The sequence below is a fragment of the Antechinus flavipes genome, chromosome 3, assembly GCF_016432865.1.
Source record: "Antechinus flavipes isolate AdamAnt ecotype Samford, QLD, Australia chromosome 3, AdamAnt_v2, whole genome shotgun sequence".
Lineage (NCBI taxonomy): Eukaryota > Metazoa > Chordata > Mammalia > Dasyuromorphia > Dasyuridae > Antechinus > Antechinus flavipes.
Window position 1 is genome coordinate 414654337 of NC_067400.1, and position 15822 is coordinate 414670158.

Below are 15822 nucleotides of genomic sequence, written 5' to 3' on the forward strand. Positions count from 1 at the left end.
CTCTCTAAGCTCTCCTCGACCTCCTCCCCCCACAGCCCTTGACCAAGGCGTTTGCTTCCCCAAAGCACTAACAAGCTGATTTTGTTGTAGGCTATCTAGGCCCCTTTTTGTAACTGAGGTTCTGAGGCCTGAGGTTTTCATTTGGTGTTTTCAAATTTCCTTGTCTCTATGGACTGCACATAACTAGATAAAAGAGGGACAGAGACAGAGAGGAGGAAGGGATACGTAGGGGGAGGGGAAAGGGGGAGAGAAGTCTAGTTTTCCACTATATTGTTTATCTCGATTTTATTATTGGACTTCATATCTCAAATGATCAAACTGCACTGTGTGGTCAAATCTACCTTTTTCCCTATCTTATACACTTGAACAAATATCAAGCATGCCTAGTTCGACATCAGAGATATCAATGTCCATCTAGACTCACCATGTCGAGATGTACTTCTACATGATGAAAGTTGTTTTTTGTTTTTTTATGCACATTCATGATGTAGGGACAGATTCTGCCTTCTTCGATAATCCTCTCAATGCTATTTTCCATTTGTCCTCACTTCTGAGTCATTTGAGGAGGAGAATGAACTCATAAGGATTTCTTCCTCACATTATTTATTACATAGGACTGCCATAGGAACTATATTGAAAGCATCTTCTCATCCTTTCACATTACAGACGCCTATTCAATAAGAAATTTCACTTTCTTAGAAAACTTGTTTCACTTTCTTTTCACGATTGTGAATGGGATATGAACTACGAAGTAAATAAAGAAGGAAGTCAAGGTTTTCAGATGGGATTTGGGAGATCCTGTAGATATTTGAACGATGAATAACAATTTTGATGAGTTTTTGATAAGAAAGTAGGTGCACCCCTTCCCTCTGCCCTAGGGTTAGAATCGATCTTTAACAGTACCAAGAACAGTCGCATTCCCCTGAGGTTTGCAATAAGGAGCTTTTCCCAAATGAATTGTACACCGTTTGGTGTCTCTGAAATAAGCTACTAAAGCTTAAAGCAGGGCACAGCAGTGAAACTCTTCCTGGCAAGATTGCTTTCTATTTGGGAAGTTAAATTTAGCTTCCTCGAAAGTGCCAGAAATGGTTTCGATAGGCAGCCGAATACTGGGGTTTTAAAAGCACTCTACTAAGAGAAACGAGCTCCAATGGAAATAGGGTGGTAAGTAATGTAGGTGTTGGTCAGTGGCCCGAGTATCACCACTTCTTCCACTTTCCTTTGGCAAAAAACCCCTTCAGTCCAGCCCATTTCCATGCAAACCCGTTTCACTAGCCTTTGATTGGCTGGTGCCTACTTGTTGCACACTCCTACTGCTCCTGGACATAAGAAAAGCCAAAAATATTGCTGTCGTCTCTCAGTTGCCGAGAAAACGGGAGCTATTTTCTTAAAGAATGGAATTACATTGATCGTATTTTGTATATTGACACGCATAATGTAGTAACCATAAAAAAACTCACATAAAGGGGAAAGTTATGGGAGGAGAAGGTGAGGAGAAAGTTCTTTGTTCGATCTTTTTGAAATCTTGGCCATGTTCATTATCAAATCTCTGACCCGAGAGGGTTACCAGTATTTGCTGTAATTCAACAGGATTTACAGTTTGTTGGGAGTAAGAATGCCGACAGCCCTCTTTCTGAAAGAAGTTATTGACTTGTTTGGGAAAACGAGTTGAAGGAAGTCCATTTGGTGCCAATATTTACAATGCCCAATTCATATTAATAGCAAGAAATACTTATAGGGATAACACTTAAATTTCATCCATTTTGTCAAACAGCTAAGAAACCCCAGGGACCAAACTATAGAAAACTTTTCTATCAGCTACAACACTTAAATTTTTCTCTCCCCCTTTTCTTCTTAGTCTCTCTCCTCGTTGGCGTGAGGGTCCAAAACGATTAGTTTCTCTAAATGCAAAGGACCAGCTTACATCTATAACAGCTCACCGAACTAGTCAGAGCAAACAAATTCGGAAGTTCTGAAAACCAAGTCATTAGCTGCATTTTTGCCCTTTGGATCTACTATCTTTTTGTTCTGATAAACATTGTAATGACTTTTTATGTCCTAAAATTAAGAGTGAAAAAAAGGTTACAATTTTCAAAGATTTTATCTCTTTTCATTACATTTTCTAGGTAAGAAAATTAAATTTATCTACAAAAAAGTTAATTTGTATTCTAAGGTATTTCTTTCTTACCAGGCAGATTCTCAGACAACCTCTGACACATTCCGTCAAGCACAGGCAACATCACTCCAATAACTAAGTCATTTTAGAGAATGAATGTAGAGGACAAAGACAAAAATGGCAGTTTACAAAGTATGTATAAAAACACACTGTTTACAGTAACAATGACTAGTGGGTAATTTTCCTGAGATTGCCGTTTGGGAGTGTTAACAAAAAAAAAAAAAAAAAGACGTCAAAATAGTTTCACAAATTGTAGCTATGTACAGATTTGACACTACTTTTAGTTTCTTACTGCAACAATGAATCTTGTGTCTGTATCCAAAAGACTCAGCAAGCATTTCTGTGAAATACACAACCTCTAGCAAAAACAACACAAAACCCAGCCTCAAGCAATCGTAGCTGCTTAATTTGTATATACATATGTATCCATTTCTATGTATATTCACCAATTATGGGTAACCAGTTACATAAACATGTATCACTAGAGAGTTAATTAGTCATATAATCATGGTTACAATCACTCTAAGATATTTTCTGTAGTGTTTAAATAGAAAATTGATTGAGAACTGGAGATGCATTTGACCTTCAGTACTCAAGTTTTTAATCAAATCTACAGATTGGTAAAGAACTAAAATTACCTTCTCAAGTGTCTTAGATCCAATCTCTCTCGACTTTCTTTTCTTTTCTTTCTTTCTTTCTTTCTTTCTTTCTTTCTTTCTTTCTTTCTTTCTTTCTTTTTTCTTTCTTTCTTTCTTTCTTTCTTTCTTCTTTCTTTCTTTCTTTCTTTCTTTCTTTCTTTCTTTCTTTCTTTCTTTCTTTCTTTCTTTCTTTCTTTCTTCTTTCTTCTTCCTTCCTTCCTCCCTTCCTCCTTCCCTCCTTCCCTCCCTCCTTCCCTCTCTCCCCCCTGTCTCTTTCTTTCTTCATCTCTCTCCTAAAATTTCACTTGTTCTATGAAAGATTTCAACTCTTTCTTCATTGAACTGTCTCTGGAAACATTTTCCTGCTTGGAAGAAAAGCAAAATATTTCTTTTCTATTAAATCTGACAAATTGTTGTCAAAGAATACCTGTGAATGATTTAATGAAGATAATGATAACAACAGCCGCATTATGGTCTTGTGGTTGTGCTAAAAACAAACAAAACCAATTAACTTCCTTTGGAAGTATTCAGTTGATAATCGCTCCAGGGGAGACTGGGTTGTCTATGGATTTTTCACATGAATAAATAACTAATTGCAAGAGAGCAATGACAGCCAGAGTCCATTTATGCACGTGCTATACTTAATTCTAGCTATTTTTTTCTCTCTTAAGACAAAACCCTTAAAAAGAAACAAAAATAAGATGTAGTTTTATTTTCAAACCAAAGATGTAGTTGTAGGGGGAGAAAGAATAGAAAATTTCAGGTTGAGTAAGGTAGTTTCAGTTTCTGCTGTTTAACCTAGCCGTTGTAGTATTAGTGTATTCTAAGTCAAAACTACATTAGCATGCAGCCAATGTAGACTTTTAAATTATTGATTCATTGCTAGGATGAATTAAGTGCAGATAAACTACAATTACTATCTACTTGAAGTCTAAAATATGTGAATTAATTAAGGTGTAGTAAAGTGTGGAAGTGTTTTTGCTTTTGTTTTGGCAACTTGTGGCTTCATGGAAACAAGATAATATGCATTTAAACTATTTTGGGATCATTAAACTCCAATCAAAATATAGTTGCCCTCTGCCTTAAAAAAAAAAAAAGGTCTTTTAAAGCTGTTTTCCTTAATTCCATTCCAAAATACTAGCTCTGACCAATCTTTCAGTTAGTAAGGAGAGTGCAAATGAATACATGTGGGTATTTTGTGCTTATAAAAACACAAATGAAAGATTACAACATACATTCTCAAAGACCTGAGTTTGTGGTGAAAAATTAATGCTAGTGTCGCATACAGAATTAAGGTTTTGGAAACATTAACAGCAAAATACTGCAAGAACAGAGTCATAAGCAAAGACAGAGGGGAAAATTTTCTTAAATTCCTTCATTTAGCATTTCATTAGATTATAGTACTTCCTGCAGTACTTATATTTCATCACTAGATGGCTCTACAAGTTTTCTTCAGGAAAGGAAATGTTTGGGTTTTGAATCAAGGAGAAAATTACTTTCTAGCTTCCAGTACCAGAGTCGACAATTCTCTCCAGCCTCCTACCACCTCCTAGACATTCTTCGTCATTTTCCTTGTGCTAACGAAGAGAGTAGGAGAGAGAGCAGAACTTTTACAGAAACGTCGAATTATGCTTTGAAGGAAAATAATAAACTTATCCAATGAGTTTACATAAAGTGATTTGCAAATACTTATGATTATTGTTATGTCATCGTCACATTTTTCCTTTCTTCCTTTCAAGACCTCTAACGATTCCTTGAGTACCCTAAGTAAATAAAATGCTATACAGACTCCTGGTGCAGCAAGGACAGGAAGGCAAAGATGCATTAGCTTATATCCTCTTAGACTGGTGAGTGCTTCTTTCCCTTTCGTCTCTGTAAAGAATAATTAAAGTTAATGGATTGTACACCAATGGGTTCCTAATGCCCTTGGGGAAACAATGAAGCAGTCAAGTCCAACCCTAAGATCCTCTAGTACGTTTAAAGAAGACCCCCATGTTTATGGGAGCCCTCTCATTTCAGTGCATCTTCTAGTACTGCGTTTTATTACCTGCAATCACGGTAATGGCTTGCCACTTCACCTTGGAGGACTTGCAGCTGACCAAGAAACAAATATTTAGTCTGGATTCCTCACAATTTTTGATTGAGTTAAACTTCTTCTTTAAAGCTTGCATTTTAGGTAAAAAAAGTGTTTTTCAACATAGTGGATGAAGTTTCTCAGATACATTAAAAATGTTATTGAAACATTTCTTTGGAGATTTTATACTTCTATAAATTCCAAGGAAAATAAAGTTTGGGGCGGATATATATTTATGATCTCTGAATAGTATCAATTTAAAAGAACAATCATGTTGACTCTAAAATGGTAAGGAGTTAAGTTGGAGAGCTTTGGATTTGAGTGTAAGACTAATCAACCTAATGCCTTTCAAATGGACTTAAAAAAAATTCCTTAAACAACCCCTTCCACCCCCTCTCCCCCCACATGTATTTTTCAGACTGGGCTATATGTAACAAAAATATCTTCAAAATGACAAAATGCTTAAGGGAAAGCCACCAAGAATAGAAATATCATATAATTCCTTAAAATTTCAACTGACATGAAATGTGATGGATTATTAAACACATTCTGTGTACCATTTAGGGTTCCAAAACATAGTTTAATGCAAGATGATTGATGTATTTTATAGTGAGTAATTTCCCTAACATGAACTTGAACGTATTCCTCTCAATAAATGCCCCAATAGAACAAAATATTAGCATTCTTTAAAAGGTGCAAAATAGTTCTTAAACCACCAATAAAGGTCTCGCATTGGCGGCCGTCACGAAAGGAGTTTTGTTTTTCCTTTCCACAAGACATTGGGTTTGGCCACAGTTTCCTTGTAGTTCCTCAGGAAAAGGTGTTCAGTGACTGACCCCTTATATCCCAGAGCTCCCAGGCTGTGAGGCCTTGGAGTCTATACACGTATCAGAGGCTCTGGGGCAGACTGGTTCTCTGGCTGTGGTTTTAAAAAATGAAAAGCTTCTCAGAGTAGTCAAGGTATTTAAGAAAACAGATGGGGGCGCCAAACGACAGCAATAAAGCTGCCCGCAGACTTCCGCTTTTCTTACCATAATTGGTCGTTCACTTCGCAGCCTGGACCAAATGGCCTTTAGATTACGTGTTTGATTCAAGGATTTGGGACACCATATAACTGGTTGTTATTTTCATTTCGGGACTCTCTCAAAAACAGATAAACTTTTCTTAGGTAGAGGAAACAGATTTTTCAGGGTCTAAAAGAGGGAACCCAAACCCTGATGAAACAGTCATTGATTTAAGGTGTACATCTCTGCTTGCATATTTCAACAGATTCAAGATCTTATCTTTGGTCAGGACCTAGAAGGCTTCAGGAAAGAGTGGGAATATACATGTGCCACGGTGGGGACGGGGGATGGAAGGGGTATGACAGTAAGGGCAGGAGCAACGGGGAAACGAGGAAGTTTCTGGGTTTTGGTAGTAATTTGCTAAGGAGAGCCTGGGTTTTCAGCAGAGACAGATCAAAACAGTGGTTCAGGCCTGAATTGGAGGTGGGGGGTGGGAGGGAAGAAAGAAAGGAAAGTCGGTTGCCATTGGTGGGGCAACTTATGGGTGGAAAAGGAGTGTGGTGGAAGTGTAAGATAACAGTGGGAGGTTGTTTGTGATATGTGTGAGAGAGACATTTTTCCCCTTTGCCCCACTTAGATACCTATACTTTCTATTTTATATGTTCTCCCCCATTTCTTGAAATTCCCCACTTTTGACATAATTCGGACTATTATTATTATTTTTAATGATTGGATTTTTAAAGTAAGGCCTATGACATTTTAGTGAGATTCTAGGGGAAAAATTCAAGCAGAGCTCTTTGGTGTTGACGTTTTGATTATTATTGTCTATTATTGAAAATTTTACACACAAACACAATCTCCTCCCCATTTTCAGAAATATTTCTAATTTGGCCAAGCTAAAAGAAAGATGTGACTTGACCAGGATGGGCAAACCACCTCCTTTTTTTTTGCCTAAATGATCTGAACGTTTGGAGATGGAGTCTGGGTTATAGTGTTTGATCTGGGGTAGGGAGAACGGGACATAGAACGTGTGAGAATCAAGAGATTAGCTTTCGCTTGACCACTCGCCTTCCTATCTACCATCCTAGAGAAGGTGGTGGAATATTGCCATTTTCTCCTTGAGCCAGCACATGAGAGAGCCCCGGAAACTTAGTTTTAGTTGATTCTGCAGTGAGCTTGTCTGTGGTGTAGAGGGGGTTGTTTTATGGATTTGAAGGCGACTCCAGAGCTGTTCAAGTCTGAGCATTTACCTTCCTTAAGATGGTTGCCATCGGCGTCATTATGACTATCAAACTTATCACACAGAGAGGCTCGGCTTGGAAACCCTGGTACCTTAGAGTAGCCGGGAAGCATTTTTAACATTCCATTCGCCTGGGACTAGCTTCGGGAAGACCCAATAGCTACAGGTAACGTGGCGGGGACGAGATCAGAAGGAAAAGAGAAGGAAGAAGGTGAGGAAGAGGAGGGAGAGGAAGTAGGAAGAGGAGGAGAAAGAGGAGGAGGAAGGTAGTAAAAGGGAGGAGAAGTCACTGGGGTAAAGGGAAAGGTGGGGGAGAGATGGTGAAGAGACAAATTATTTTTTGGCTACTGTGCTTTGGAACTGAAAAGTCGGTTACTGTATCGAAAATTATTCAATTTGAGAAGAAAAGGGGGAGAAAGTAGAAAATGCAAAGAATCAGCTCATGGGATGCTTTAAATCACAAATGTGTTTAAAGTTATTTGTCGAGTCTTGCCATCAAATCATACAGTCTATTTTCCCCAGAGGACAAAACGTAGAAGAGAGGACCATCAATCAAAAGGATTATAAAAGTAAAAACCCTAGAATTCAATAACCAAAATGTATTAGAAAATAAGAGTTTTCGTAATTATTTCCATTTGGATACAAGCGCAAATGCACTCCTTTAGTGTACAACGAGAGTTTTCTGAAACTCTACCAAGGAAGATTTTGGTTGGGGAGGGTGCCCTGCGCGATCTGGGGAAGGAAATGGGTAGGAAAGAGCTAAGAGTCCTCTTTGCTAAAGAAAAAAATTCATCTTTGGCTTTTCAATCACAGAGCCCAGACCTAGAGAGAATGATCTTCTCCTTACGCAACCCCTTTTGCAACCTACTCCCCACTCCACCCCCACTTCTGCTTGTAAATGTTTTTTTTTTTTTTTTTTAAATCCTAGACAGACAATCTGCCCTGGAAAAATAAAAGCATTATCTATTATTTAACATGTGGCTCTGTCCGAGAAAAAATGAGGAAGAAGCTGCATCATTAGGACCTAAAAGGCAACAAAACAAAAATCAGAGCATAATGATGTCCCTAAATGAAGGGGGAAATGTGGCGCTGCTCATTTTATTAATCAGACTGTCAATTTCACCCCCAGAGGCCAAACCCCAGAGCAATTGAAGCAAGATCTGATCAGGCAAAGGACAAGAGCTTGCCTCTTCACTTCTCTTCTTTCCTTTCTTTCCACCTGGATATATTTGTCTGCTCCGAAGCCGCCTTCATTACCCACTGACAAGAGCTCGTATTTATTTGCTTATAAACCTGTTACAATAAATGATTATTCGAACAGCGTCATTCCTACCTTAATGACGAGCGCTACTTTTTTGATGAATGACATTTCGGGGTAGAAAGGATGTATGGGTCATTTTGACCAGTCATTCCCTCGCTTTGGCATCCCACAATTTTTACGCCTCCCTCAAAAAGAGATAATAATATTTAGAACCGCTCGCTGGGGCTGAATGTGAATTAGCCCCTGCTGCAGCTCATCATTAGGAAAGGACCAGCCCTGCAACTTTGACATTTTTTATAAAGCTGAGATGATGGAAAGAATAAGAAAAGAAATGATTCTGATGGAAAGAGGTCTCCACAGCCCTACAGCTGGCAAAAGATTTTCGAATTTGTCCGACTCAGCTGGAAATGCGGTGCTGGAGGCCCTAGAAAATTCGCAGCACGGTGGTCGCCTCAGCCCGAGACTGACTTCCGCCTCCCTGCATAGCGCTATAGGGGACATCCCTGCCAAAGGGAAATTCGAAATAGACACTTTATTCAACCTGCAGCACCCAAGCAGCGAAAGCACGGTCTCTTCCGAAATTCCTCCGGCAGAAAGCAGAAAGAAAACGGGTCATTATTCCGAAGTTGCTCCAGAGGCAGATATGAACAGTGATGTGGAGGTGGGCTGCTCCGCTCTCCGCTCTCCAACAAGCCTCAGTGCCTCCCAGTTGAAAGAAAACAATAACAAAGGTAACTCGGGAATCTGCCTGCCTTTTCCTCCTTTCCCTCTCTTAGTGATTCTCCTTTTCTCTTTTCTTACGGATTACTCCGGAGATAACTCGCTAGCAGTAGAGGTACTTTTATATGCTAAGTTACCAACACTGTCTATAAGAAAGCTCTTTTAGCTGGCTTAAGAGTCCAGGATGATACAATCTTGGGTGTGTTTATCTGCCAAAGTGCATGGATGTACGGGGGACCGGAGATATTCATATAAGTCTTTCTGTATATTTTTATGTCTGTGTATATACGCAGAAACATATTCGTTATAGAAGTATGTACAATGCAGACTCAAAATAAAAACAAATGCACACCCAAATCCATCAAAGGAGTAGAGAACTCGTGGTTACCTAAATCAAAAGTGCTCTGCTGAAGACTTACACTGAACAATTTGAGTCAGACTCTGAAATATATAAATATGGAAAGGAAATTTAAAATATTTGCAAAGTTCACTTCAGAATGGTTATTGCTCAATTTCCACTCGTGAAAAATGGACATTATTTAGCTTCTTTTTTTTTTTTAAACAAATTGGCTATTAAGCTGGCCTTCCTTACAGCATATCCCATTTTAATAATATTGGGAATATATGTGTGCATGCATGCATGTATGTATAACATGTATATATATATAGATTTATTTCTTTTTGATTATGGGGAGGGAGACTAATAAGAGAATCCTTTTGGTTCTTAAGATAATGCTGCTAGTATTGATGTATCTGTGACAGAAATGGGAGGCAAGGATATATTCTGCCCTACAATAGCTTTGCTTCTACTGAATGTTGCTTTCTTTGACAGTCGCAAAAATAATTAAGTAAAAACAAAGCTAAGCAGGAGAAACTGAAATTAGAGAGATACGGTTTTAACTGAGTCCTCTAGCTAAACTGTGCCTTGAGATGTCTGGTCTTCTTTGGTTTAATTTGTCCCAGAATAACAATTGTGTAATTATTTAAAACTACCTAATTTACTTAGAATTATTTGGTTATGAAGGGATCCCAAAACTTTATTGATTCTATTAACAGCAGCAATTTGTAACAATGACAGCTACTATCAATTACATCAGTTCAGAGACTCAGTGGTCCCCCCTTCATAGGCATCTCTATTTAATCCATTCGCAGCCTACTGTGCGTGGAGTTTCCAAGCCCAAATATTTATTTCATGCGTATTTGTTGGTTTGTTTGTTAGGATATTCGGAGAGCAGTTCAGCTGCTACTACCACCCCTTCTTCCTCAGGTTCCGGCTTAACCAACCTGCATAGCAGTAATGCTCTTAGTAGTTCGGGCTCCGGGGCCGATCAGGTGAGACGCTACCGCACTGCCTTCACCCGGGAGCAGATAGCCCGACTGGAGAAGGAGTTCTACCGCGAGAACTATGTCTCTCGGCCCAGAAGATGCGAATTGGCTGCAGCGCTCAACCTGCCAGAAACCACTATCAAGGTACTACTATCTCAGAACTACTAAAAGGGTATTGCTGGGTGTTGTCTGACCTTTCCATCATGCTCTTTGGGTGGTAGTTTGGTAGAAATCAAAAAATTCTGTAACTAATTTCGATCCTGTACTTTATGTAATCTAAAAGATGAGTCAGATGGGGATAGATCTTTCCTTTATTCTCCCAATGGACACTGATTTGGGATAGCAACAACAACAGAAAATAGAACAGCCATGGATTTACTGAACGATGCCAACAAATTACCAATTCTCTTCTCCTAGCCCCCCTACCTTTGTCCAGTAATAATTGTGTTCTTTGTTTCTCTACTGATGGATCTAAAGGGAAACTTTTCATTTGTTCTTGATGTGTAAGGTTTAAATTCTATGGCATTCTTTACAACGCTAAAAAGAAAATTAATTCTGTTTGATTTATTTATTTACTTTTTTGGCTAAGAGAAAGTGAATTTCGATGTTATTTTCTATGTGTGTTCCTTTAATTTTTACATACTCTCCACGGAATAATTGCTTACTCTATTCAAATTTCTGTAGTGAAATATGTCTCCTTTAGAAGAACAGGTTTTGTTTTGTTTTGTTTTTTGTTAGCGTACTAGGTGAAACCGTTTGCTAGATGATTGGATGACCTTTTAGGGTATCTGAGGCACACCCGAAAAACAGAGAAGTCCCGTAAGCACAATGATAGGAAGTATTGTATTAAGTGGGGAGAGTTTTTCTCTCATTTGACCCAGATCCTTCTTTAATGGAGGTAATCACGAATTATGTAGGTCATCGTGAACAGTTAGGCAAAGGAAAGATGTCTGTCTGTAAGGGGCTGTTATTCGGCAATTCAATGTACGTAGAACACAACTCAACAAAACCTTCCTCTGTATTAAATTAGTAACTGTGTCTGAAGCTGGGTGTAGCGGTATTAAAGTATATATGCCTCAAATGCTATGCCTGTATTCCTCAAGCTTACGGTTACTTCTCTGAGAATCTTAGTCAGCCCAGAATCCATTCGTAAATCCTTCAGTTGTAAGGAGAGACCTCCAAGTTGTATATCCGGGTGGTGGAAGGGTATGGGTGTGGGATGGGAAAGGACCTTCTGAGCGTTCACCCAAGTATGGAGGTCAGAAAAGCATATACGAATAAATAAACAAGCAATTGGCCTGGACAATTCGAGACCTGGCACTTGGATGAGTGAGAATGAATCAATGCAAATGTGGGGGTAGTGATGGAAGTGTGTGTGTGTGTGTGTGTGTGTGAGAGAGAGAGAGACAGACAGACACACACAGACACAGACACAGACACACACACACACACACACACACACACAGTCAGAGAGAGACAGAAAGAGAGAGAGAGAGCACTGTGTATATCTCCCCGCAGCTGGCTGAATTGCCTCCAGCTGTGACTAAGGCAAGGGCGAAAGGCTAGGCTCGGGACAGGGGCGATATGAGGACAGGCGGGCAGGTGTGTTTATGAAAAGAAAAAGAGTATGGTGATCGACTTCCTGAAGTAGGAAAGCTTATTACTGATGTCAGTGGTACCTCCAGCAAGGATGTGTGTAGTGTGAGGAGAAGGATGATTGAAGTTCTGCATGTGTGTATGGGAACGGGGGAGTAGAAAATCCCTTATATTAGCTGCCAATAGTGGCCTAGGTCTTTCATCTGGGTGTATCTGTGGTCTTTCCCTTCATCCATTCCTCCTTTCCGCTCTGCCCCTCCAAGGTGTGGTTCCAGAACCGTCGGATGAAGGACAAGAGACAGCGCTTGGCCATGTCATGGCCCCACCCGGCCGACCCCAGCTTCTACACTTACATGATGACGCACGCGGCCGCCACCGGAAGCCTGCCCTATCCCTTCCACTCGCACGTGCCACTCCACTACTATCCCCACGTGGGTGTCACGGCCGCGGCCGCTGCGGCTGCGGCCTCAGGAGCGGCCGCGGCGGCCTCGTCACCTTTCGCCACTTCCATCCGCCCCCTGGACACCTTCCGAGCCCTCTCGCATCCATATTCGCGACCCGAGCTACTCTGCAGCTTCCGCCACCCAGGCCTTTACCAGTCTCCAGCTGCGGCCGCCGGGCTTAATAGTGCGGCCTCGGCCGCGGCAGCAGCAGCGGCCGCGGCTGCTGCGGCCTCCTCCGCGGCAGCGGCTGGGGCGCCCCCCAGCGGTGGCTCCGCACCCTGCTCTTGCCTCAGCTGTCATAGCAGCCAATCGGCGGCGGCAGCTGCAGCTGCTGCGGCCGCGGCCCTGGGTTCCCGGGGAGGAGGTGGAGGGGGCGGCGGAAGCGGTTCGGACTTCGCCTGTAGTGCCGCTTCGCAGCGGTCTGAGAGTAGCTTCTTGCCCTACTCGGCCGCAGTGCTCAGTAAGACAGCGGTCAGCCCCCCGGACCAGAGGGAGGAGGCTCCGCTCACCAGATAACTAAACTAGCCCGCTGAGCTACCAGAGGCGGGACTTCGAACTCCCCGCCGCTCACGCCTCTTCTTACCCCTGTTTCGGGCCGCCGCTAGGGGGAAGTCGAGGGACGGCGGGGGAAAGCGAGAAAAGAAAGGAGGCGGTTGGGGCAAGAGCCGCGATTCAGTTTCGGAAAAATTCTTTCTATTTTTTTATTCTCAGCTCGCCCTTTCCCTTCTTTCCTCCTCTCTCTCCCACCCCCTTTTAGATACGTGTAATGAACTCTATCTAGGCTCGACGGCAGAAACCCAACCCTAAATTGAGTTATTAGAGACTTCCAGCCCATGCTGGAGTTAATCTTGAATATATGATGCACATAGATGACCCAGAAGCAAACAGCAATGAAAAAGAAAAGGGGATTTACTTATATTATTGCGTTGGGGGCGGGGAGAAGAGAAAGATATCGCTTCAGTCCTAGCGTTGTTTTTGGTTATAGTTTGGGATTGGGAAAAGGTTGGGATTTTCCTTTGAATTTGAGCTTCTTGGCGGAGAGGCGACTCTCTGTCTTCAGTCCAGGAAGAAAGAAAGAAGGTAAAGGAGAGGTTTGGGAAAAGATTGTAAAGGTGGAAGTGGTGGTTGCGCGCTTGCCGGTATTGTGAATGTGTTTTTTTGGGAGGTGCGTGAAGAGGACAGAGAAGGAGGACAGATGGAGAAGATATGGAGGCACTTTTTGTTGTTGTTGTTGTTGTTGTCACCTTTGCAAAGCGAGACGAAAATAGGGAAGAGTAGCCTCTTCCCTCTCCCAAAGCTTCCTTTTCTTTCTTTCCCATCTTTAGTTTCAGTCCTAATGAATTGAAAATGTCTTGCATATTTTATGCAAAAGAGTGTTATCTAATGAGGTGACTGCGGAAGGACGAGTAAAGTGTGAGAAAGTGAGAGATTGACAGGTTACTATAGGATCTTAAGAGGCATTTTAAAGCCCGGCTTTCTAACACTATATTTCACGCTATCTGGGAAATACTTGAATCTCTAGGTATATGATATTATCCTGAAGCATTTACCTTATAGACACTTTTAAAAATTTGATTTTTTTCCTCCCCACCCCTACCCCCACTCCCTTTTCCCCCTTTCTCCTTCCCTCCCTCTTGGCTCTTAGCATTATTTCTCACGCATGTCTATTGAGCCTTTGCCTCTGAAAAGCCACCACTGGGTAACTGAGACCTGCTATACCAAACCACTGCTACTGGAGGGACTTCCTTGAACTTGAAGAAAGGCACATCAAAAACCACCAGTGTTACTGCCATGTCAATTTTGATGCTAATAATGTGCAGATTATGACGAAAATTGCCAATCATGTTCTCTGATGGACCTCCTTTGAATGTGGAATTGGAAAAAAAGTTCCCCGCACAGAGACCTGCTGTCAAGTACTAACAACCCGCTAAGGGAAGTCATTAGAAGAGACAGATAAGAGACTCGGTACATAAAACATTGTTCTTGGTGCATAGAATGTATGTTATTTAATGTTATCTGTTACCTGAAGTGATTTCGCAGAAGAAAGCCACGTTCTTATCATCTCAATTGCCAATTTTCATTTTGGTAACTTGGACGCCCTGGGTAGACTTTTCTCTGTTAAGTTGATATTCCACCAATGTGAACAGCCTCATTAAATCAAACCCAGATATTTCCATAATGCTCCCTACAGAGCCACTTCACTCTTCACATAATGAGATTTTCTGAAGAGTTGAAGCCCTCAAATAACTTGCTATTGCATGTTTAAACCCAGAGAGTGGGTTATGTGTGTGTATATCGATATGTAGGCAGAATATATATATATATATATACACATACATTTATATATATGATCTTTCCCTTAAATATATACATATGTAAGAGAGAGAGCTACATAGATACATATATCGATATACACACACATCGGCACAATTTCCCACGATTTGTTTAAAACGAGTGTCCTGAAAGACCTGTTTTTAAGACACTGGATTTTTATTTTGATGCTCATAATAGACTTTCAGGAAACTGTTTCGAAACGATTTACTTTTTCAGGAAAAGCAAATTGTAGTTTTTTTCGTCAGATGGAAAAGATTTCTGGAAAACAAAAAGATATTTCGAAACTCCTGGGGTGTATTCTTGGGAAAATATGGTCAAAAGATGTTTAAAGAACTTTTCAATTTAAATAGCAATTACCTAATACGCATAATTTTCATTTTGTAAAAACAAAATAGCAAAACAAGACTACTTATGTAAAAATATTGATTATACCAGCTCTTAATCACTGAGTTTACATTTAAAATTTTTATTAATATATAATTTAAGGCTAAAGAAAATAAACCAAAATATGGCACTCTTACCAGCTTTACCTTTTTAGATTGTTAAAATCATTTGTTAAGATTACTTATTGGATGTATATAAGATAATTTTGGCAATAATGTTTACATTTTCCCAAAATATATATGATGGAATGATCAATGAGAACGCTGGTTGGTAAAAATTAACAAATTCATTTTATGTTGGGTCCGTTGGATCTGGTTATTATATAAAAATTGTAAATAAAGTCTTCGTGCTTTAAATATTGCTGGCTATATGAACTCACTGTAAAATATTTTACAAATGTGCAATAATTATAAAGCTTTGTATATTACGTTATTTATTGTGTTTGGTCATGTAAAATAAATGTTATTTAAATCAAAGGACTTTATTTGTTTAACAGACTGCAAAACGTTGCGTCCTGGTGTTTGTTTTTAAATGGTATACAGGGTTATGAAAATCTCTTAAAACAACATATTTAAATCCTTATAATACACATCAGATGGATTAATTCATTATAATCATTATTTTTA

General features: G+C 40.1%; 1 protein-coding gene across 1 annotated transcript; it reads left to right on the forward strand.

Annotated features, from left to right (window-relative positions):
- Nucleotides 1-8700: 8700 nt before the first annotated feature.
- EVX2 (even-skipped homeobox 2) lies at nucleotides 8701-12994 on the forward strand. The gene is made up of 3 exons (XM_051986152.1): nucleotides 8701-9124; nucleotides 10333-10583; nucleotides 12299-12994. Exons 1-3 carry the CDS (start codon nucleotides 8701-8703, stop codon nucleotides 12992-12994), a joined length of 1371 nt encoding a protein of 456 aa, XP_051842112.1.
- Nucleotides 12995-15822: the final 2828 nt, after the last annotated feature.

Excerpts from the sequence above, each read along its gene's own strand:
- EVX2 (XM_051986152.1), top strand. The coding sequence starts at position 8,701 with ATGATGGAAAGAATAAGAAAAGAAATGATTCTGATGGAAAGAGGTCTC. Across the intron at positions 9,125-10,332 it reads GAAAGAAAACAATAACAAAG|GATATTCGGAGAGCAGTTCA; the intron begins GTAACTCGGGAA and ends TTTGTTTGTTAG. Across the intron at positions 10,584-12,298 it reads TGCCAGAAACCACTATCAAG|GTGTGGTTCCAGAACCGTCG; the intron begins GTACTACTATCT and ends TGCCCCTCCAAG.